At 57.2% G+C, this 21502-nt stretch overlaps 1 protein-coding gene across 7 annotated transcripts in view; it reads right to left on the bottom strand.

Moving 5' to 3' along the window:
- DCTN1 (dynactin subunit 1) overlaps nucleotides 1-21502 on the bottom strand; it is a 55589-nt gene that overhangs the window by 6074 nt on the left and 28013 nt on the right. For 3 of the 7 annotated variants that reach the window (XM_053975541.1, XM_053975542.1, XM_053975547.1), the window contains exons 6-22: nucleotides 19901-19918; nucleotides 16014-16034; nucleotides 13303-13491; nucleotides 11696-11893; nucleotides 10801-11005; nucleotides 10423-10501; nucleotides 9732-9891; nucleotides 8307-8411; nucleotides 7958-8149; nucleotides 7255-7371; nucleotides 6414-6566; nucleotides 4714-4874; nucleotides 3555-3723; nucleotides 3161-3229; nucleotides 2628-2690; nucleotides 1810-1959; nucleotides 956-1117 (exon numbers count right to left, since the gene is read on the bottom strand). In XM_053975541.1, coding sequence (XP_053831516.1) covers nucleotides 956-1117; nucleotides 1810-1959; nucleotides 2628-2690; nucleotides 3161-3229; nucleotides 3555-3723; nucleotides 4714-4874; nucleotides 6414-6566; nucleotides 7255-7371; nucleotides 7958-8149; nucleotides 8307-8411; nucleotides 9732-9891; nucleotides 10423-10501; nucleotides 10801-11005; nucleotides 11696-11893; nucleotides 13303-13491; nucleotides 16014-16034; nucleotides 19901-19918 — 2211 coding nt within the window. The remainder of the gene's footprint in view (nucleotides 1-955; nucleotides 1118-1809; nucleotides 1960-2627; nucleotides 2691-3160; nucleotides 3230-3554; nucleotides 3724-4713; nucleotides 4875-6413; nucleotides 6567-7254; nucleotides 7372-7957; nucleotides 8150-8306; nucleotides 8412-9731; nucleotides 9892-10422; nucleotides 10502-10800; nucleotides 11006-11695; nucleotides 11894-13302; nucleotides 13492-16013; nucleotides 16035-19900; nucleotides 19919-21502) is intronic. The other 4 variants (XM_053975543.1, XM_053975544.1, XM_053975545.1 and 1 more) reach the window with 2 other exon arrangements.

Genomic DNA, 21502 nt, shown 5'->3' with positions numbered 1-21502 from the left:
CTCTCTACAAGAATTCCCCACGATCATTCCACCCTGTGGAATGTGGGAATACGGCTGGGATACCTCACCACACCTGGAACACCCCAGCACATCCCCTGCGAGAGACCAGAGGGACAGCACAGGGCAAGGCACCGAGCACGTGTGGCATTCCCTGGCCACGTTCCACCTGGGAATGGTGAAGGATTTTCCACCTGGGAATGGTGAAGGGTGTCCCACCTGGGAATGGTGGGAAGGGTGTCCCACCTGGGAATGGTGGAAAGGGTGTTCCACCTGGGAATGGTGAAGGGTGTCCCACCTGGGAATGGTGGGAAGGATATTCTTCCTGGGAATGGTGGGAAGGATTTTCCACCTGGGAATGGTGAGAAGGATGTCCCACCTGGGAATAGTGGGAAGGATGTCCCACCTGGGAATGGTGGGAAGGATTTTCCACCTGGGAATAGTGAAGGATGTTCCACCTGGGACTGGTGGGATGGGTGTTCCACCTGGGACTGGTGGGAAGGATTTTCCACCTGGGAATGGTGAAGGATGTTCCACCTGGGAATGGTGGGAAGGATTTTCCACCTGGGAATAGTGAAGGATGTTCCACCTGGGACTGGTGGGATGGGTGTTCCACCTGGGACTGGTGGGAAGGATTTTCCACCTGGGAATGGTGAAGGATGTTCCACCTGGGAATGGTGAGAAGGATGTCCCACCTGGGACTGGTGGGATGGGTGTTCCGCCTGGGAATGGTGAAGGATGCCCCACCTGGGAATGGTGGGAAGGATATTCTTCCTGGGAATAGTGGGAAGGATGTCCCACCTGGGACTGGTGGGATGGGTGTCCCACCTGGGACTGGTGGGATGGGTGTTCCGCCTGGGAATGGTGAAGGATGCCCCACCTGGGAATAGTGGGAAGGATGTCCCACCTGGGAATGGTGGGAAGGATTTTCCACCTGGGAATGGTGAGGGATGCCCACCTGCTCGCTGACTTTGAAGGCCAGCTCCTCGAGGCGCGGGGCCGGCAGCCCCTCGTTCTCGGCCAGCGGCGCGATCAGCTGCGCCCCGGCCGCCGCCACCTCCTGCAGCACGGCCACCACCCACGTCAGGTGCTTCCGGCACTCCAGCAGCGTGTCCGACACCTGGCAGGGCAGAGCGGGATGAGTGGGGATGGCACGGACACGTGGGCTGCTGGAATCATCGCTGGGACTGGGGCAAATAACGGGAAGATGGAGGGAAATGGGTCCTGGGTGTGGATCCAGGTCTCCATCCCAGATGGGAACGCAAAATCCAGATGTCACATCCATCGTGTCCAGGGAAGGAGCACCAGGAGCAGCTGAGGGAGCTGGAAAGGGGCTCAGCCTGGAGAAAAGGGGGATCGGGGGACCTTGTGGCTCTGCACAACTCCTGACAGGAGGGGACAGCCGGGGGGGGGATGGATTTGGGATCTTATCCCAGGGAACAGGGACAGGATGAGAGGGAATGGCCTCAGGCTGTGCCAGGTTGGATATCAGGAAACTCCTCCTGGGAAGGGCTGTCCCACCCTGGCACAGCTGCCCAGGACAGGGGGAAGTCCCCAACCTTTGGGGGGATTTAACATCCACGTGGATGTGGCACTTGGGGACAAGGTCATTGATGGCTTTGGCAGTGCTGGGGACGTGGTTGGATTCAGGGATCTCCAAGGGATTTTCCAACCTAAACCAATCCCTGATTCCATGATCCCAGCTCAGCTCGCACCACTTCCCTCTGCCCTGAGCTGCTGCCCAGCTTCCCCAGGGCGTTTGCTGCTGGCCCAGTGCATCCCACAGCTCCCAGTTTGTCCCTGTTCCCTCACCTGCGCTCCGAAGCCCAGGGCCGCCGGAATTCCCGGCGCGTCCGTGCCCGGCATGCGGCGCCGGATCTTCTTGCAGAACTGGCGGATGTCGCTGCAGGACGTCTCCAGGTCCTTGAGCAGGATGGCCAGGTCGGCCGCCTCCTGCCCGGCCTGGGGACACAGAGGGACCTCAGAGGGACGCTGGGACATGGGGACCTCAGAGGGACACGGGGACACACACAGGGGCACGGGGACAGAGAGACTTAGATCTCACAGGGACACGGGAACAGAGGGACACGGGGACACAAAGGGACCTTAGAGAGAGGGACCTCAGAGTGACACAGAGAGAGAGGGACCTTAGAGGGACACGGGGACACAGAGAGACCCTAGAGAGAGGGACCTTAGAGGGACACAGAGAGAGAGAGGGACCTTAGAGGGACATGGGAACAGAGGGACATGGGGACACAGAGGGACCTTAGAGGGACATGGGAACAGAGGGACATGGGGACACAGAGGGACCTTAGAGAGAGAGAACCTGAGAGGGACATGGGGACACAAAAGGATTGTAGACAGAGGGACCTCAGAAGGTCACAGGGAGAGAGAGGGACATGGAGGGACCTCAGAGGGACACAGAGGGACAAGGGGACACAGAGGGACCTTAGGCAGAGAGAGCTCTGACAGACACAGGGACAGAGAGGGACCTCAGAGGGACATGAGAGACAGAGAAGGACTTCAGAGAGAGGGACAAGAAGTGATCTCAGACAGAGGGACATGGGGACAGCAAGAAGGTGGCACATGCCCAGCCATCCTGGCAGGTGCTACCTGGAGGAAGATCCTACCTGGAGGAAGGCCCGCAGCCGGCACACCTCCACCCCCATGCAGTCCAAGGCACTCTGGGTGAACTGTGGGCACAGGCACAGGGACCCTCAGCACAGGGACAGGGACAGGGACAGGGACAGGGACAGGGAAAGGGACAGGGACAGGGACAGGAGGGGTCCCAGGGCACACTGGGACTTCAGTCCCAGGAATTCCAGGATGGACCCTGCCACCACCCCAGGATTTTCAGGAGCAGGGAAACGGGCTGAGGCAGTCAGGCTATTTTTGGTCTGTTTTGGTTTTATCCAGGGGGTGCAGGATGCTGGTTCTTCCCTTGGGAAATCTGGGATACAACCCCCACGCTGAGACATGAGGGTCTCCACATTCCCATTCCTGCTCTTCTCGTCCCCATGTCCCCATTCCCTGACCCCAGTGCCACCACTGGGGAAGAGTGGCTGTACTGGGGAGTGGCAGCAGGGACATCTCCCCTCCCACAGGGATCCTGAGGGACACAAAGGTGGAAAAGAGGGATCAGGGAAATGTTGTCCCCACTCACCTTGATGTGGTCGGCCAGCTGCAGGGTGCAGTCCTCAGCCTGGTCGGCCAGGTGGATGCTGTACAGGTGCTGTGGGAATGCGAGGATCAGCATCCACATGGAAAAAAAATCCAATGTGGGAACACTCAAAAAAACCCCCAAATTTTAAGGGTTTGGGCCATTTTTAAAATGGAAGCAACAACAGTGCCCCAAAAGAGCTGGTGGTGTTTAATTCCACAGCGTGGAAGGAAGGAATGTGGGGTGGCAGAACCACATCCCCCGGGGACACAGAGCAGGGGACACAGCCACAGTCAGCTGAGTGACAACACCCAAAGGAAAGGGCTGCCAAAAGGAGCTAAATCCCCGCCAATCCATGTCCACCAGGTGACACCAGTGTCACCACCCCCTGCCCCACCTGGTAGTACTTGATGGCTTTGGTGAGCGGCTCCACGTTGACGGTCTCGTCGAGCTGGTCCTTGTGGAGCAGCTCGATCAGGAAGTCCAGGGAGCGCTCGTGGACGCTCATCTCGGGGTACAGGGTCCCCACCTTCTTGTACACCTCCACACTGCAGCGGTTCAGGGCCCTGAGGGGACAGGGACAAGGGGTTGGGGGCATCTCCGGGCAGGACATGGGAAATCAGAGCCCTGAGGCACTGCTGGCCTGGGGACAGGGACACAGCCGTGACCTGGCTGGTGCTGGGGGTCCTCCCCAGGGGGACACCAGGAGGTTCATGGAGATGTGACCCCTCACAGGGGAATAAGGGGATCCTGCTGCTTCTTTGTAGCCTGGCTCCCAAAATTCCTTTATGTGTCATCTCATGGGAAGGACACAGAGAGGTCACAGAGAAGGAGATCCTCATAAGGGAATAAAGGGATCCCACTGCTTTTTTCTAGCCTGGCTCCCAAAATCCCTTCCCATATCACCCTTTGTGAGGTCATGGAGAAGGGGATCCTCATAAAGGAATAAAGGGATCCCACTGCTTTTTTCTAGCCTGGCTCCCAAAATCCCTTCCCATGTCACCCTTTGTGAGGTCATGGAGAAGGGGATCCTCACAAGGGAATAAGGGAATTCTGCTGATTTTTCTAGCCTGGCTCCCAAAATCCCTTCTATATCACCTTTTGCAAGGGACACACAGAGGTCATGGAGAAGGGGATCCTCACAAGGGAATAAGGGAATTCTGCTGATTTTTCCTAGCCTGGCTCCCAAAATTCCTTCCCATGCCACCCTTTGAGAGGGACACTGAGAGGTCACGGAGAAAGGGATCCCAGAGCTTTCTTTTAGCCCAGCTCCCAAAATCCCATGTGATCTCCTGAGGGACACAGAGAGGTCATGGAGAAAGGGATCTTTTTTTTTTTTTTTTTTTTTTTTTTTTTTTTTTTTTTTACCCTTAACCCAGCTCCCAAAATCCCTTCCCATGTCTTTCCCTTGGGAAAGACACACAAGGAAGGTCACACAGAGAAATGACCCCAGGGCAAGGCAATAAAAGCCACCCCACCACCCTTTCCCAGCCCGGCTCCCCAAATCCCTGGAAGTCTGGCCGCAGAGGCAGGGAAGGGGCGGGGCGGGTACTCACTGCTCGTATTTGTGGAGCGTGGCCTGGAGCAGGCTCAGGGAATAGACGAGGCCGGCGGCGAAGCTGAGCTGCTCGCCGGGGGCTCCGCGCAGCCCCGCCCGCTCCGCGCAGCTCTCGCTCAGCTCGAACCGCTCCTGCGCCTGCTTGCTGATCAGCTCGGCCTGGGGGAGACAGGGAAATCCTTCAGGGCATCCCATGCTTCCCTTGAGACATTAAGGGATTTAGAGATTTTTAGAGGAGGTAAGATTTTAGTTAGAGATAAGCCTTACTGGAGTTAATTAAAATAAATGAGTAGGCCTTGATGAAGTTAAGAGTTAGTAGTTAACTGATAATTGATTGCTTGTTAACACAATGTTTAGTTAGCTGGGTTTGTAATGAAGAATATAGAAACTGACAAACAGCTTTTAGGAACATGAGACAATTGTGGGCCTCCTCTGTTCTGAAACCAATTGAAGACAAGGAATGGGAGTTCTACCAAGAGTTCATTTGTCATATTTGCATTGAAAAGGTAGAAAGGTCAAGATGAGGAAGACTTCATTTACTTCCTCATTTTGGGACCCCTCCCCATGAAAGGAACCACCGACCCATTTCAAGGAACAAACTCTGCATGCGTAATAGCTTTTGGAATGATTAGAATACGAAGTGAGGAATGGGATGGACCAAAATGATGAATATGTATTTGTATTTTGGGTATTCAATTCTGGTGTGGATAAAAGGACTCTGTAATCATTTGAAAGGTGCAGTGTGTATTTGGGAGCTGTCCCGCACGCTGCCTGGCGTCGCAATGAACATACACTTTCTAACTTTAAACTGTTAGTTTTTGTCCATCACAGTTGCATACTGGTACTAGATCAATATCTATATTTCTTTAATAAATCACCCTGCTGTGTCCTGCTGAGCCATGGATAACAGCCCCTGCACCCCCAAAAAGTGACCTGTCCTTGCAAAGTGACCACCACTGAGCCTCTCACTGCTAAGTCACCACCCCTGGCTGCTTCTTCCCCTTCCCTTCTCCCAGACCATTTTATGTTGCCCTGATTTTTAAAAGTGTTAAGTTTTCTTTTATAGTTCTTTTGAAAGTTTTAAAGTTCTCATAAAATTTCTTTAGCCTTCTGATAATGTTTACACATTGGAGAGTCAGAGTTCCCACACAATTTCATGTAGAAATAGAATAGTTTACATATTTCTCTGTAGGTAGAGAAACATGATTGATCTTTGGACCAGTGTGGTTGGAGAAGCAGTAATTCCATCCTCCAATCCACGGTCACCTTTGGAATTCTATAAATACCAGATGTTCGAATAAAACTGTGTCTTTTTCTCTTTTGAACTTACCAAGCTTCTGTGTACTCATTTCGTGTCCAATAGCGACAATTTTATAATTGTGGAATCATGGAATTGCTTAAGGATGGAAAAGTCTCCATCGAGTCCAATGGCTCCCCCAGCAGCACCACTGACCACGTCCCCAAGTGCCACATCCACAGAGCTGTTAAATCCCCCCAGGGATGGGGACTCCACCCCTGTCCTGAGCAGCTTGCAGAAGAAATTTTCCCACCATCCCACCTGAACCCCTGCAGGGATGGCAACTCCAGTCACTCAAGAACTTTGGGAAGTTCTCCAACAGTGAACACTCAAAATCCCCAATCCCCCTGGGGACAGAGGTGCTGTTTCCCAGCCTGGGGGTTCTCCCCAGCCTGTCCCACCTTGCAGATGAGGCGTGGGATGAGCAGGAGCACCAGGACGCAGTCGTGGTCGCCGCCGTGCCGCAGGAAGCTGTCGGGCATGAAGGAGGTGAGGAGGGACACGTGGCGATTGGCCTGCTGCACTTCCATCTGCCGCAGCTCCATCTCGATGGCCTGAGGGACACCGAGTCACCCGGCTGCTCCGGAGCCTCCCCAGCACAGCCCAGCTCAGGGGGACCAGCCATGGAATCCTGTTCCTCGGAGAATGCCTCAAGGCCTGTCTGGGATCTCCCAGCCCACCCAGTGTCACCCCCTGCCGTGGGCAGGGACACCTTCCACTAGCCCAGGGTGCTCCAGCCTGGCCTTGGGCACTTCAGGGGTGGGGTAGCCAGAGTTTCTCTGGGAAATCCCTTCCAGGGCCTCACCACCCTCACAGGGAAGAATTTTTCCCCAATATCCCAGCCCAATCTCCCCTTTCCCAGTGGGAGCCATTCCCTGGCTCCTGTCCCTGCAGGCCTCGTCCCCAGTCCCTCTCCAGCTCTCCTGGAGCCCCTCTAGGCTCTGGAATGGGCTCTGAGGTCTCCCTGGAGCCTTCCCTTCTCCAGGGGAACATTCCCAGCTCTCCCAGAGCAGAAGGGCTCCAAAATCCTGGAATGGTTTGGGTTGGAAGGACCTTAAAGCCCATCTCATTCCACCCCTTGCCATGGGCAGGGACACCTCCCACTAGCCCAGGTTACTCCAAGCCCTGTCCAACTTGGCTTTGGACACTTCCAGGGATCCAGGCACAGCCACAACTCTGGGAATACCCTGGAGCCTGTCCCAGGGCATGGATAAGCCCATCCAGGGCTCCTGCTGGCCCTACCTTGGCGTGGGCTTTCGTCTCTGCAAATTTGATCTTGAAGTCGAACATCTCAGGGGGCGGCTGCTGCTGCTTCTCCGCAGACGCTTCCTGCTGGCTCATCAGCTCCCGGTTCACGTCCTGGCCACAGGGAGATGGGACACAGGGACGTGGAGATCAGGAACCCCACAGCCCCAGCAAGCCCCTCCTCAAACCTCCCAGCACCTCCTCCTTGGGGGGCTCCTTGTGCAGCACCCAGTGAAGGCAGAGGGGAGGGAGAGGCACCAAGCGTGTTCCAGTCCAGGAGTATCCACAGGCTCATTCCCCAGCTCCCTTCCCTCCCAGTGTAGGGCAGGGATAGCCCCTACAGGGAAGAATTTTTTCCCAATATCCCATCTAAATCTCCACTTTTCCAGTGGGAAGCCATTGTGTCCTGTCCCTCCAACCCTTGTCCCAAGTCCCTCTCCAGCTCTCCTGGAGCCCCTTTAAGGCACTGAAAGGGGCTCTGGGGTCTCCTTGAAGCTTTCATGGACATTCCCAACTCTCCCAGCCTATCCCTGTAGGAGAAGGCACTGGGGGGATCCCTATGGAAGCTCCACGAGGAACCCCTCAGCCCCAAGCTGTGTCCTGCTGTGCCCAGGACATTCCCAGGGGAGATGCTCCCTCCGGCTCTCCTGGCCACCAGGTGAGCTCCAGGAGGAGCTGGAGGTGTCCCAAGGGGCCGCACCTGCAGGTGAGCCGTGAGCTCGCGGTACTTTTTGATGGTCTGCTGGTAGTCGGCCACGGTCTCCTGCGCGGCCTCCACGCGCTTCTCGGCCTCGCGCACGCGCGCCGTGGCCATGTCCAGCTGCTCCCGCAGCTCCAGCTCCGTCTCCCGGGCGTTCTCCTGCAGCTCGTCGTTCATCTCGTTCATGGCTTCCTGCAGGCAGGCGGCACCGGGGGGACAAAGTCACGCGGTGTGGCCCAGACGCGTCCCGGCGCTCTGGAGAGCTTCCCCAAATCCCTCTGGCTCCGTCATTGCAGCTCCCCATCCCAACCCCCTGGAGCAGCTGTTGTCCCAGGGAATTCTGCCTTACCAGGTCCCCGACGGTCTCCCGCAGCTCCCGGACCTTCTCCTCCAGATCCAGGTTTCTCTCTGTCAGAGTCTCCACCATCTCCTCAGCGCCCAGCGCTGCGTCCACCTGCCAGGACACACATCCTAATCTATCCATGCTCCAGGACACACATCCAAATCCATCCATAACCAGGACACACATCCCAATCCATCCCTGCTCCAGGACACACATCCCAATCCATCCCTGCTCCAGGACACACAGCCCAATCCATCCCTGCTCCAGGACACACATCCCAATCCGTCTGTGTGCAAGGACACACATCCCAATTCATCCCTGCACCAGGACACACATCCCAATCCATCTGTGTGCAAGGACACACATCCCAATCCATCTGTGTGCAAGGACACACATCCCAATCCATCCCTGCTCCAGGACACACATCCCAATCCATCCATGCACCAGGACACACATCCCAATCCATCTGTGTGCAAGGACACACATCCCAATCCATCCCTGCACCAGGACACACATCCCAATCCATCCCTGCTCCAGGACACACATCCCAATCCATCCCTGCTCCAGGACACACAGCCCAATCCATCTGTGTGCAAGGACACACATCCCAATCCATCTGTGTGCAAGGACACACATCCCAATCCATCCCTGTGCAAGGACACACATCCCAATCCATCCCTGCTCCAGGACACACATCCCAATCCATCCATGCACCAGGACACACATCCCAATCCATCCATGCACCAGGACACACATCCTAATCCATCCCTGCTCCAGGACACACATCCCAATCCATCCCTGTGCAAGGACACACATCCCAATCCATCCATGCTCCAGGACACACATCCCAATCCATTCCTACTCCAGGATACACATCCCAATCCATCCCTGCACCAGGACACACATCCCAATCCATCCCTGTGCAAGGACACACATCCCAATCCATCTGTGTGCAAGGACACACATCCCAATCCATCCCTGTGCAAGGACACACATCCCAATCTATCCATGCTCCAGGACACACATCCCAATCCATCCCCGCTCCAGGACACACATCCCAATCCATCCATAACCAGGACACACATCCCAATCCATCCCTGCTCCAGGACACACATCCTAATCTATCCATGCTCCAGGACACACATCCCAATCCATCCATGCACCAGGACACACATCCCAATCCATCCATGCACCAGGACACACATCCCAATCCATCCATGCTCCAGGACACACTCCACCTCCAGGCAGAGCCCAGCACAGCCCTGCTGCTGGAACAGGGTTTGGAATTAGGGAATATGGGACCAGGAGTGTTGGTTTCTGCAGTGGGATCACTGCACGTGGCTCTCCAGGAGTCTCAATGCCCCAAATGTCCCCAAACTGCCCCAGATATCCACGAACAGTCCCAAATATCCCATCCCATCTGTCCCTCACCTGCTCCTTGAGCTCATCCACCGTCTTCTCCGCCTGCTTCACCTCCTCCTGCAGCTTCTCCCGCTGCTGCCGCAGCGACTCCAGCTCCGTGTTCTTCTTCTCCATCTGCTTCTGGAGCTTCACGTGCTCCTGCTTCTCCGAGGCGGACAAGTCCCTCATCCTGGGACAGCCACAGGTCCCGTCAGGGCCAGCCCAGGAGCACCAGGTCCCTCCCAGGAGCCCCTGCTCGCTCCAGCCAGGATAACGGAGCTCATCCATCCCCATCTGCCCCTCCCTGGTGGGGACATGAGCAACGTTCCCAAAATTCAGCTCATTTACACCAAGGGATGGGTCCCACCTGAACTTCTTGGCTGTGGATTCGCAAATAAAAAGCCCACGAGCCCCCAAGCCCTGGAAGGTGGGATCAGCCAGGGAAAGGCAGATCCCTGGGCTGGGCAGAGTCTGGGAGAACAGTGCTGGGATACTGAGCACCACATCCATAGGGAATGAGGCATGGGAATGGTCTGGAGTGTCACTGTCCCCATCCCCACCGATCCCCTGTGACAAGGAACTCTCCCTTCCCTGTGGATGCTTTAAGAGCTCAGCAAAAATCCCAGAGCCATCAGCAGGAACAACATAGGCTGCTCCAGAGAAAGACTGGGATCACAAAAGGCCTGGGAAGGAATTTGAGGAAGCACAGGTGGGCTCCCACCTGACAAGAGCCTCCTTGAGCCTGGCGTTCTGCTCCTCCAGCTGTTTGACCTGGTAGCTGGATGCTGCTCCATCAGAGCCTGTGGAGGAAGGGAAGAATCATAATTCCAGAATCCCAGACTGGTTTGGATGGGAGGGACCTTAAATCCCACCCATTCCCACCTCCTGACATGGGCAGGGACACCTCCCACTATCCAGGGTGCTCCAAGCCCCATCCAACCCGTCTCTGGACACTTCCAGGGATGGAGCAGCCACAGCTTCTCTGAAGAATTCATTGCAGGCCCTCAGGACCCTCACATAGAAGAATTCCTTCCCAATATCCCACCTAACCCCACCCCCTTCCCCATTCTCCCAGCCCAAAGCCCCTCTCCCTTCCCACCTTTCTCTTCGATCTCGTGCTTGAGGATCTCCAGGTCCATGGTGAGGTATTCCACCTTCTCCTTGAGGGAATCCACCTCCTGCTGCAGGGACTCCGCCCGCTCCTCGGCCATCTCCTTGTCCAGCGTGGCCATCTCGATGGCATCGGCCGTGTCCGCCATCTCCTCCATGTACCTTTCCTTGGCTTCCAGGGCATCCTTGGCTTCCTGTGGGCAAGCACAGCAGGTGAGGGGACCCCACAACTCTGGAGAGACCCCACAACAGCCCTCAGGAAATGATGGTCCCTCAAGGCTCTCCCAAATCCAATGGACATCATCTGGGATGGGAGGGGATGGCCCAGCACTCCAGAGTGTCCCACTCCCCTCTTCCCTGCTCCAGACCCAGAGAGCCTGGCAGGAGAAGCATCTGCAGGTGAGGACAAAGGTAAGGAGACAAGGAATGCTGGAGCAGACAGATAAATCCCTGGGGAAAGAAACCAGGAATCCACCGTGGAAAAGTAGGGCAGAGAGAAGGAAATGCTCCTTGGCTGCCTGGATGGAGTCCTGGGAGCTGCAGGCACAGGTGAGGGGGAAAGGGAAGCACCTGGAACTCCTGGAGAGAGAGAGAGGGAAGAAGGAAGCACCTGGACAGACAGAGAAGGGGGAAACATCTGGAGAGAGAAAGAAGAGGGAAGCACCTGGAAAGAGAGGGAATAAGGAATTCAAATCCCACCTTGGCTCAGCCTGATTCCCAAATCCCGATGTCGATTCGGAGCAGAGGAAAAGACCTTGAGTTGCACCAGGGGAGGTTCAGTTGGACATTGGGAAAATTTCTTCCCAGAAAGGTTTGTCAGGGCTGGAATTCCTCCTGGAGTCACCTCTCCGGGCACTGCCCCATTCCCAGGGACACTCACTCACCTTCTTGGCCTCCTTCAGGCGTTTCTGGAGGTCAGCCTGCTGCTCCTGCATTTTGCTCTTCCATTCCTGCACCTGCTCCAGCTGGATCTTGTACTTCTCCAGTTCCTTGAGCTTCGCCTTGTCCTCATTCCTCTTGATTTTCAGCGTCTCCAGCTTCTCCTCAAGGTCCCTGACCTGAGCACGGAGATTCTCCTCCTCCTACAACACCAAGCCAAGAATTAGGGAAGGAGCAGGGACATCCTTTGGCCAGAGCTCTGGGGATGTTCCTGGAAGCCCAGGGAATCTGGCCTGACTTTTGTCATCAATATTGGGACAGTTTGAGAAGAGAGGGACTTGGGACAAGCCAGGACAAGGGGGAATGGCTTCCCACTGCAGAGAGCAGGATTAGATGGGATATTGGGAAGGAATTCCTGGCTGTGAGGGTGGGGAAGCCCTGGCACAAGCTGCCTAGAGAAGCTGTGGCTGCCTGATCCCACTGCAGCATCCACATCATTCCCAGATGATCTCCACCCAGGGAAAACTGATCCAGGTCCTTTTCCAGCAGCTCAGCTCCCAGGGCAGGGAAAGGCTGATGCCAGCATTCCCAAAGGAAGGGCTGCAGGGACAAAGGGATGTCACCTCCCTCCCTGGCAGCAGCCACAAGGGCTAAAGCTTCAAATCCCAAAGCTGGGTGACAGCAAGGAACAGGTCTTGGAAAAATCTGGAACTTCCCATAGATTCCTCCTCTGCTGCTTTTCCAGCCTGGACATTCTGAGATCCCCAAAAAAGCCACTTCTGCACCCAGTTACAGAAACCAGTTACCAGAGAGCTCTGAGAACAGGGATAAGGGTGGAGACACCCCCTATTCCCACCCTGAGGTGCCTTCTCCAGCTCTCCCTTCCACACACAATCCCAAAGCCTTGTCCTCTCCTGCTATTCCCTCCCTGGCCTTGTGCCCCAAATCTCTCCCAAACTCTAATTAACTCATTCATCAAAGCAGGATGGAAGTGAAGAAAAAGTATTTTAAAGATCGAAACGGGAATTACTCTGTAATGATTAAAAATCCCTGAATTTGGGAAATATTGCATCTTTCCAGGTGGGCTTTGTATCCCAAGGCAGGAGGGGCCCCAGTGCATCCCTGCTGGTCCCTCCACCCCAGTTCTTCCAAGTTTGGGAAATCCTGCACCTCTCCAAGGGCTCTTTCAATCCCAAGGCAGGAGGGCCCCCAGGGCATTCCTGCTGGTCCCTCTGCCCCAGTTCTCCCAGCACCAGTGGGTGCTGCCAACTGGACCCTCTGGATCTAACAGGATCAAGCTCTGACTCGGAGCCTCAGCCCTGCCAAACTGCTCCGATGCCACCCGTGTCCCACAGGGATCTGGAAAGGGATGGAGGTGCACTGGGAATTCCCTTTGGAAGCGGCCTCGCAGCTGTGCTGCCTCTTCCTCTGCCCTGGCCAGCTCCGACCCGTCCCAGTGCTCCTCCCACAGCCCAGTGACCACCCCCAGGACCCTCCAGGACACCTCTTCCTCCTCCTCCTCCTCCCCCTCCCGCTGCTGGGTGCAGTTTTCTCTCCTCCCCTCTGCCGGGGAGCACCGGCAGAGCCCGGCGCTCACCTGGGCACGGCTCACCTTGGTGGGCGAGGGGACCGGGGGTGCCCCCGGGGAGCCGAGGGAGGGCGTGGGGATGACGGGGGCCACCAGCGGGGTCTGGGCGGGCGTGCCGGGCTCGCTGCTGCTCATCTCCCCGCCGGACGCCGAGGCCGAGCCCGAGGGCCCGGCGGTGCCGCCGGACGCCGATGATGTGGGGGTCCGGGTGGGCTGCAAGACACCAGCACGGGTGAGTGGGAGTCAGGGGGGATATCCCAAGGGATGGTGCTCTCACAGCCTCCCACCCCTGGTGACTCCCAAATTCCCATTTCTAGGAGGGGAAACCCAGAGCGTGGTGACTTGTGTCACTGTCGGACCCCCAGGAATTCTGCTCCGGAGGAGCTGGGCTTGGAAAGAATTCATGGATAATCCACTGGAGAATTCATGGATAATTCCACATGTCTCCCAGAGAAGCTGTGGCTGCCTCCCATCCCTGGAAGTGCCCAAGGCCAGCATGGAGCACTCTGTGATAGCGGGAGGTGTCCCTGCCAGTGGCAGGAGGTGGCACTGGATGATCTCCAAGGTCCCTCCCACCACAAACCATTCCAGGATTCCAGGAGGAAAGGTCCCAGCTCCAGAGGGTGAGACTGCAAAACCTCAGAGGCCACCAAGATGAGAACCCAGGTTTAGGGGAGCAACAAGAAAATCAACAAGGAGTGAGTTCCCAGAGTCTGGTAGGGCCTGGCGCTGCTTCATTAGCGCTTATGAGGCTGTTAATTAATCACTGTCTGAGCCCAGGCAGTGGGAAAAGAGGTGAGGGAAACACCAGGTGCCCCCCAGGCTCCCACTGGTCTCCTCACGGACCCTATTTCTGGATCACTCACCTCTGACTGTGTAAATTAAATTTCCTGACTTGATTTTATTTCTGGAAATGGGATTTTTGGTGCCATGAGGGCTCACCAAGTGTGTGGTTTCACCCATGGGCACAGCTGAGAAAGAGAAACATTCACCCTCTGCCCTTATTTTCCCCAAAATGGAGGCAAATCTGAGTTAACTCAACTGCAACAAGTCCAGCACCCCTTAGATAGGCCCAGCCTGCCCTCCTGGGATAATCCCAGTTCTCCCATTCACAGAAAACAGGGAATTTCTGGGTGGCACCAAGCCCCACGTGCTTCCTTCCAGATACAACTCAAAACAAATATGTTTTTTTGTTCTTGGTGCTTTTGGGGTCACAGATCCCTCACAGAAAGCAGAGTTAGATGGGATATTGGGAAGGAATTCCAGGATGTGAGGGTGGGCAGGCCCTGGCACAGGTTGCCCAGAGAAGCTGTGGCTGCCACACCCCTGGAAGTGTCCAAGGCCAGGCAGGATGGGGCCTGGAGCCACCAGGGATAGTGGAAAGTGTTCCTGGGAGGAGCTGGATGGGCTTTAGGTCCCTTCCAACCCAACCCATTCCATGATTCCAGGAGCCCAACTGCACCTCCCTGCCCAGCACAGGAGTGAGGCCAAACGAGCAGGAGGTCCCACGGGACATCCCTGCAGAGACATCAACAAGAACCATTCAAACCCCGGGAATGGGATGAGATCCCAGAGCCCTGGGGCTGATGGCCTCCACCCCCTGCCTGGGGCGAGGTGCTGGAAGCATCTGGTGAGGATGGAGCCCTCCGTGCAGGAGAGTTCTCCATTTCCAAACTCAGTCTTTAAGGATTTCTCTCCCACATTTCCTCCCTTCAAGCCACAAGTCCCTTCCCAAGGTGAATGCTGCTGGCTGGAGCAGCCCCCGAGGGCCAGCTGGGACCACACAGCCCTGCCTGACACCTCAGGCTCTCTCAGACCCCACTCACAAGCCCACTGTGATTGTCTCAGCACAAGCCAGGACAGGCAGGGAGCAGCAGCCCCTGCAGGGACCCCCTGGCACAGCCTGGGCACTGCCACATGGATTTCAGGCTGTTCCACAGCCATTCCATCCTGGGAGAGGGTCCCCAAGGATCTGGAGCTGCTCCAGAGGAGTCCATCACCACCGTGAGCTCCTCTGGGCTCTGCACAATGAGGTGGAAGGACAACGGTGGGGTTGGGAACCAATGGGTCGTGTTTGAGTGGGGTTGGCACCCAATGGATTGTGTTTGAATGGGGTTGGTATCAAATGGATCGTGTCTGTGGTGGGATTGGCACCCAATGGATCATGTTTGAGTTGAAATCCAGAAGAATGGCCAAGTTTCAGTGGGGTTGGCAATGAATAGATCATGTTTGAGTGGTGTGGGCAACCAATGGATCATGTTTGATTTGGCATCCAGAAGAACGACCAAGTTTGAGAGGGTTGGCAATGAATGGATCACGTTTGAATGGTGTTGGCAACCATTGGATCGTGTTTGGGTGAGGTTGGCACCCAATGGATTGTGTTTGAATGGGGCTGGTATCAAATGGATCGTGTCTGTGGTGGGATTGGCACCCAATGGCCCGTGTTTGAGTGGGACTGGCACCCAATGGCCCGTGTTTGAGTGGGACTGGCAAAGAATGGGTTGTTTGTGAATGGGGTTGGCACTCAACGAGTTGTGTTTGAGTGGGGCTGGCACCCAATGGCCCATGTTTGAGTGGGGTTGGCACCCAATGGATCGTGTTTGCAGTGCTGTTGGCACCCGGTGATCCATGCTTGTGACGGGGTTGACACCCAATGCTTTGAGTGGCGCTGGCACCCATGGGGCCGTCGGTGCCCGGTGCCCCCCGCGCTCGGTGCCCCCACCGTGGCTGCTCACCTTGGGTCGGCGGGCGGTGCTCTGGAGGGCAGCGGGAGCGGAAGCAGAGAGGACAGACAGTCACACAGGGACAGAGGAGCAGAGAACAGCCGGCGGCGGCCGGAGCGGCAGAGCAGGGAAAGGAGACAAAAGACAGCACGGCATCGTTAGTGTGCCCGGCATCGTTAGTGTGCCCGGCATCGTTAGCGTGCCCAGTGGCACCGGGTGTGTGCGGCGTCGTTAGCGTGGGGGCTCGTTAACCCGCTCCAAGGGCTGCTCCGGGTGGGCAGAGATCTCATGGGACCCCCCGGCACAGCTCCCGTGGGAGCAGAGCCCGGAGCCAGCACAGCCCTTGGTCACACCCAAGCCCCGTCTCTGCTCCTCCAGCCTAGTGTGGAGACAGAGCTGGGGACAGAGGGCACGTCCTGATCCCCCACCCGACCCCACAGATACCCCAGGGCAGATCCACCTCGTATTTCCAAGGAATTTTGGTTTTCAGAGGCAAAGCCTGGTTCGGATTGGCTGGGCATTCCAGGCTCCATGGGCACGGGAGGTTTGACCTCCCACGCCTTTCCCAGAGACCCCCAGAGCAGGAGGTGGAAAGGATTTAATCTTAACCATGAGTTTTCTCCTCTCCTCGGCCCTCTGGTTTTCCAAAGGACCCAGAGCACCCTGGACCAGCTGCCCTAGAGCCCCCAGGCTCTGCTTTGTTTAACCAAAAATTCCAGGGACACCACAGAGCTGATCCCACACTCTCAACTTTTCCTTTCATGGCTGGAATTAAATCATCCATGATTTTGGGGCAAGACCCCCCCCACCCCCCTCCATGCACATGCAGCAGCTCCGAGCAGCTCAGGGAAGGAAGGCCACGGGGCCAAGCCTGGAACAGAGACAAATACGAAATTATTTTGTATTTTTCTCCTTAAAAACAATCCCTAATGGATGGAAAAGGAGGAGTGGCCAGGCTGGTCCTGGGGGGCAGCGGGTGGGCACTGGGAACATCTGTCCAGCTGCAGCCTTGGAGCACTTCCACACTCTCCCTCATTTCTGATTCCATGACCTAATCCCAGCTGGGAATAAACAGGAGCAGAACAGATGGATAATGGTGCTGCCACATGATCCCATGTCCAGGATGGGGACATGAGGCACACGGAGCCCACCAAGGACCAGCAGCTCCAGCCGGTATCCGACACGGCCGTGTTCCCTCCCGAGGCCTCGGGAAACCTCGGAGCTCTATTTCCCTGTTTTCTATATAAATCTGGGTGTGCTTGCACTTCCAAACTTCCCACCACCTCTGGGACTGCTTCAGCTAAATCCTGCTCACTTTCCAGCCTATTCCCACGTCAATCCCGAGGGAAGAAATTCCTGTCTTCCACAACATCTCCTGCACAACCAAATTTGCCAGGGAAATGGAATTGCAGCAGCAAAAGTTCCAGACCCTCAGGTGAAACTCTCAGGATGCTCTTCAGGAACTCTCCAGCATCTTCCCAAAGTCCAAGTAAGCAACGTGGAGCAGCAACAAGAATCTGGGAAACACTTGGAAAACGTCTTCTTCAGGAATTCCACCAGTGGAGATGTCCCCACTCCCTGCCACACACGTGGGGGGACTCAGGAGTGGGGCAGGGCTGGGGGGTCCCACACCAACCACCAAGTCCTTGGACATGGAGCAATGTCACTTGAGACGACTGAGTCCTGTCCTGGGGGACACCAAATCCTTCCCTGGGGGACACTGAGCCTTTTCCTGGATTAGGGACACTGATCCCTGTCCCAGGAGACACCGACTCTTGTCCTGGGGGACACCGAGCCTTATCCTGGGGGACACTGAGCCCTGTCCTGGCTGTGGGGTGAGGGACACCAACTCAAACCCTAAAACCACACCAAACCCTAAAAACAAGGAGAAGGCTCCTGGTAACCACCCCTAAAGCCATGTGGAAAGACAGGGGATGATCCTGCTTTGTGCATCCTTCGGAGTGTTGGTCCCCTCCATGTGATGACCACTGAAAGTTGGAGCTCCAAGCCCCCCGGGATCCGTGGCAAAGGGATGCTCTGGGATGCTCCAGCTGCTCTCTCCATCAGGAATGGGGGATGGCCAGGCTCCCCTCCGTGGTGGCACCATCTGTCCCCAGCCAGTCAAGTCATCCCTGGGCTCTGGAAAAGTCAGTGACCAGGATGGGACATGGATTTTCCAGTGTCCAGCATCGTGCCAGCACTGGGAAGAGGCTCCAGCCCCACCTGGACCCTCCTGGATCCGGGCTACTCCGAGCCCCCTGCTGGGGATGGATGTTCCACTGGAGGTTCTGGGCTCTGCTGTGTAAAGCTGCTGAATCAATATTTGATGGAATTACAAAACCTCTGCTCCCAGGGGAGCGTTGGGGGCTCCGAACCGGTGCGCTCCGAGATGGACTCAGCTTCTGGCAGCAGGAACTCTGGAAAAATCCTCCTGGATACCCAAGACTGACTGTGGTGGGGTCAGCATTGCCTGCTGAAGGTGAGCTCCTAGAAGTCCCTCCTGATTTGGTCCCACTCCAGGTGTGGGAATCCCGATCCAGCCAGGAGCAGCGAGTGCTGGATGGATGAGCAGGAATGTGTGAATGTCACCTTCCAGCAGGCAGGACAGGGGAGGTGTCACTGGAGCCTTCTCCTGGATTAAGTTTCAAGGCTTCAAGCATGAACTTCACAGACTGCGGCTGCTGCTGTGGAGGATTCCCGGAGTTTCCAGGAGGATTCCGATTGGCAGCAGGTCCTGAGTGGGGTAGGCAGTGCCGGGGGTGATGCCCAGGCACTGATCCAGTGCTGGTCCATGCTGATGCCATCCCACTCCATTCCCGGGAATTTGGCCCCTCGGAGGCACCTCCCCTCTTCTGGAGCTGAGTCTCAGCCCCCAGATGAGCCCCTCAGGGCGTGGTTCCCTGGGATACTGCTGGGAATCGTGCATTTTAAACAACCAGCACCACCCAGCAGGTGCCTGGTCTCACAGGTGTGATCCCATGGGCAAGGAGAGGAGCAACGGGAAAAGCAGGATGGAATCCAGGCATGGGGCTGAGCACCAGCAGCCCCCACTCCCTGCTCCAGTGGGGCAGAGGGAAAACAGCATCCGTGAAACTTTCCATGGGGAAGAGGATTAACAGGGACACATGACGAGCTCAGGGAGGTGCAGCTGTAAATCAGGAGCATTTACTGCCAGGTACAGGCAGGGCCAGCCCAGCTGGGGTCTATTCCCTGCCACCAGCCAGAAATTCCCAGGATTTCTCTTTAAGCTGAGAAGTGACATCGTGGTTACACTAAAAATAAACATATAGGCCAGTGCCCGCGCTGTCACCTGCGGGAATGGCAGCCCGGCAGGGACTCGGGTACTGCCAGCCTCTGGGAATGCCAAAGGCTGGCAGGAAAACCAGGATTATGGGCACGCAGCTTCCCCAGGGTGGGCACTGGTAGCACTGGAAGCAGGGATGGCACCGGCAGCAGGAACAGCACTGACACTCTCAGGCTGTGGGGATGGCACCAGCCGTGGGCACAGGGACAGCAGCAGGGATGGCACTGGCAACCCTGGAGTGGGGATGGCACCAGCAGCGGGGACAACACAGGCAGCAGGGACAGCACGGACACCCCCAGGCAGAGGGGATGGCATCAGCAGCCGGGGACAGGGATGGCACCGGCAGCGGGGACAGGGCCCCGGCAGAGCCGCAGAGCCGCTGCATTGGCCGGGTGACACGGAGAGGGGACTCCGGGAGCTCGGAAGGCAAAGCCAGCCATGAACCGATGCTCACCCACCGCCCCCCTCCTCCCCGAGCCCGTCACGCTCCCAATTACAGCCCGGCAGCATCAACACGGGGAAAACGGGGAAAAACAGCGAGGAGGCGGCTGGGAAGCGGGGACGCGATGCCGGGGGATGCGGGCGCGGACCGTACCTTGCGTGTGGCCGGGGCCTGCCTCATCGTCGCGCAGGGACGGCCGGAGCGGGAGGAGACGGAGCAGCGGGTCAGTCAGCACGGCCGGACACGGCAAATGGCCGCGGCCGCCGCCGGCCGCTCGCCACGTCCTGCCCGGGGGCTCGGCGGGGGCTCAGGGGGTCCAGGGCAGCCCCCCCCGGCCGCGGCCGCTCGTCCCCGCTCCGCCGGTGGCTCCAACCACCGCCCCGGCGGCTCATGACATCACCGCGGAGGGGCCGCACCGCCGGGCGCTGCACCGAGCCGGGCGGTGTGCGGATGAGGATGGGGATGAGGATGGTGCGGATGCGATGCTGCGCTCGGGGAGGGGACGGGGCGGGGGGTTCTCAGCGGCTCAGAGCCCCCCGGGAGAGCCCCCCGGGTGCCACCCCGGTGCTCCGCGGTGCAGGCGGCTTCGTGGCTGCGCTCGGTATCCCCGCGGTGCCCGCAGCCGAACCCGCCCCGCGCCGGCGGCTGCGAGCGCCGGGCAAATCCCGCGGGAGCGGACAGACGGACGGAGCGGAGCCCGGATGGACAGATGGACGGCGCCGAGCCCCGAGGGATGGACAGATGGACAGAGGGATCATCTTGCCGCGCTGCCATGCAGCGCCAGCTCCGCACCTCCGGCCGACACGGGCGGATTACCGGGAGCTCAGGGCAGCCCTGCAGGGCTGAGGGTGCGGAGAGAACCCCCCGGACCTCGGGGAGCCCCTGCCCCAAAATCCCTGCCCTAAAAATGCCACTCAGGGTGGTGTCCAGCACGTCCTGAGCCTCACTGCCCTGCCAGGACCATTCCCGCAATTCCTGCCCGGCATTCCCGTTGTCCCTGGACAAGAACTCTGCTGGGAACCCACAGGATGTCACCAAGCACCATCTCCAAACTCTCCATGAATCCGTGTCCTGCCCCACGGAGCGCTGGAGAGCAGGAGAGCAGCTCCCTTTACATGCACAGATCTTAAACCCCATCTATGATATGATTATTATATTATGTAACATGAACACAGACTCATCCAGCCCCCATTCCAACTGTGTCATTTTCCAAAATTCCCACACTTTGAGGGGAGAGGAGCTCAGGGTGCCCTGGACTCACCTGCACACCCAACCCTCCACACACAGAGGGAATTTTACCTCCAGTCCCTCAGCACAATCCTGCCAATCTCCTGGAAAAAGCATTTAAAGGCCTCTCTGACATTCCCTGGAAGCAACCCCTCGAAGATGTCGTGCTGGGGACATCCTATGTCCAACTGATCTGTGCTGGCATCTGATTCCTGAAAAACCCCTGGATCAGGGAATCCAGCAGCTGTGGGGGAAGTGTCCGAGGCCAGGCTGGATGGAGTTTGGAACAGCCTGGGATAGTGGGAGGTGTCCCTGCCCGTGGCAAGGGATGGAACTGGATGGGCTTTAAGGTCCCTTCCAATGCAAATCATTCCATAATTCTGGAGCCCTTCTGCTCTGGAGTCAGGATTGCTGGGAATGTTCCCCTGGAGAAGGGAAGGCTCCAGGCAGAGCTCAGAGCCCCTGGCAGGGCCTGGAGGGGCTCCAGGAGAGCTGGAGAGGGACTGGGGACAAGGGACAGAGGGACAG

Source organism: Vidua macroura, chromosome 4, assembly GCF_024509145.1.
Source record: "Vidua macroura isolate BioBank_ID:100142 chromosome 4, ASM2450914v1, whole genome shotgun sequence".
In the NCBI taxonomy this organism is placed as follows: Eukaryota; Metazoa; Chordata; class Aves; order Passeriformes; family Viduidae; genus Vidua; species Vidua macroura.
This window is presented reverse-complemented; position numbering and strand designations above follow the sequence as displayed.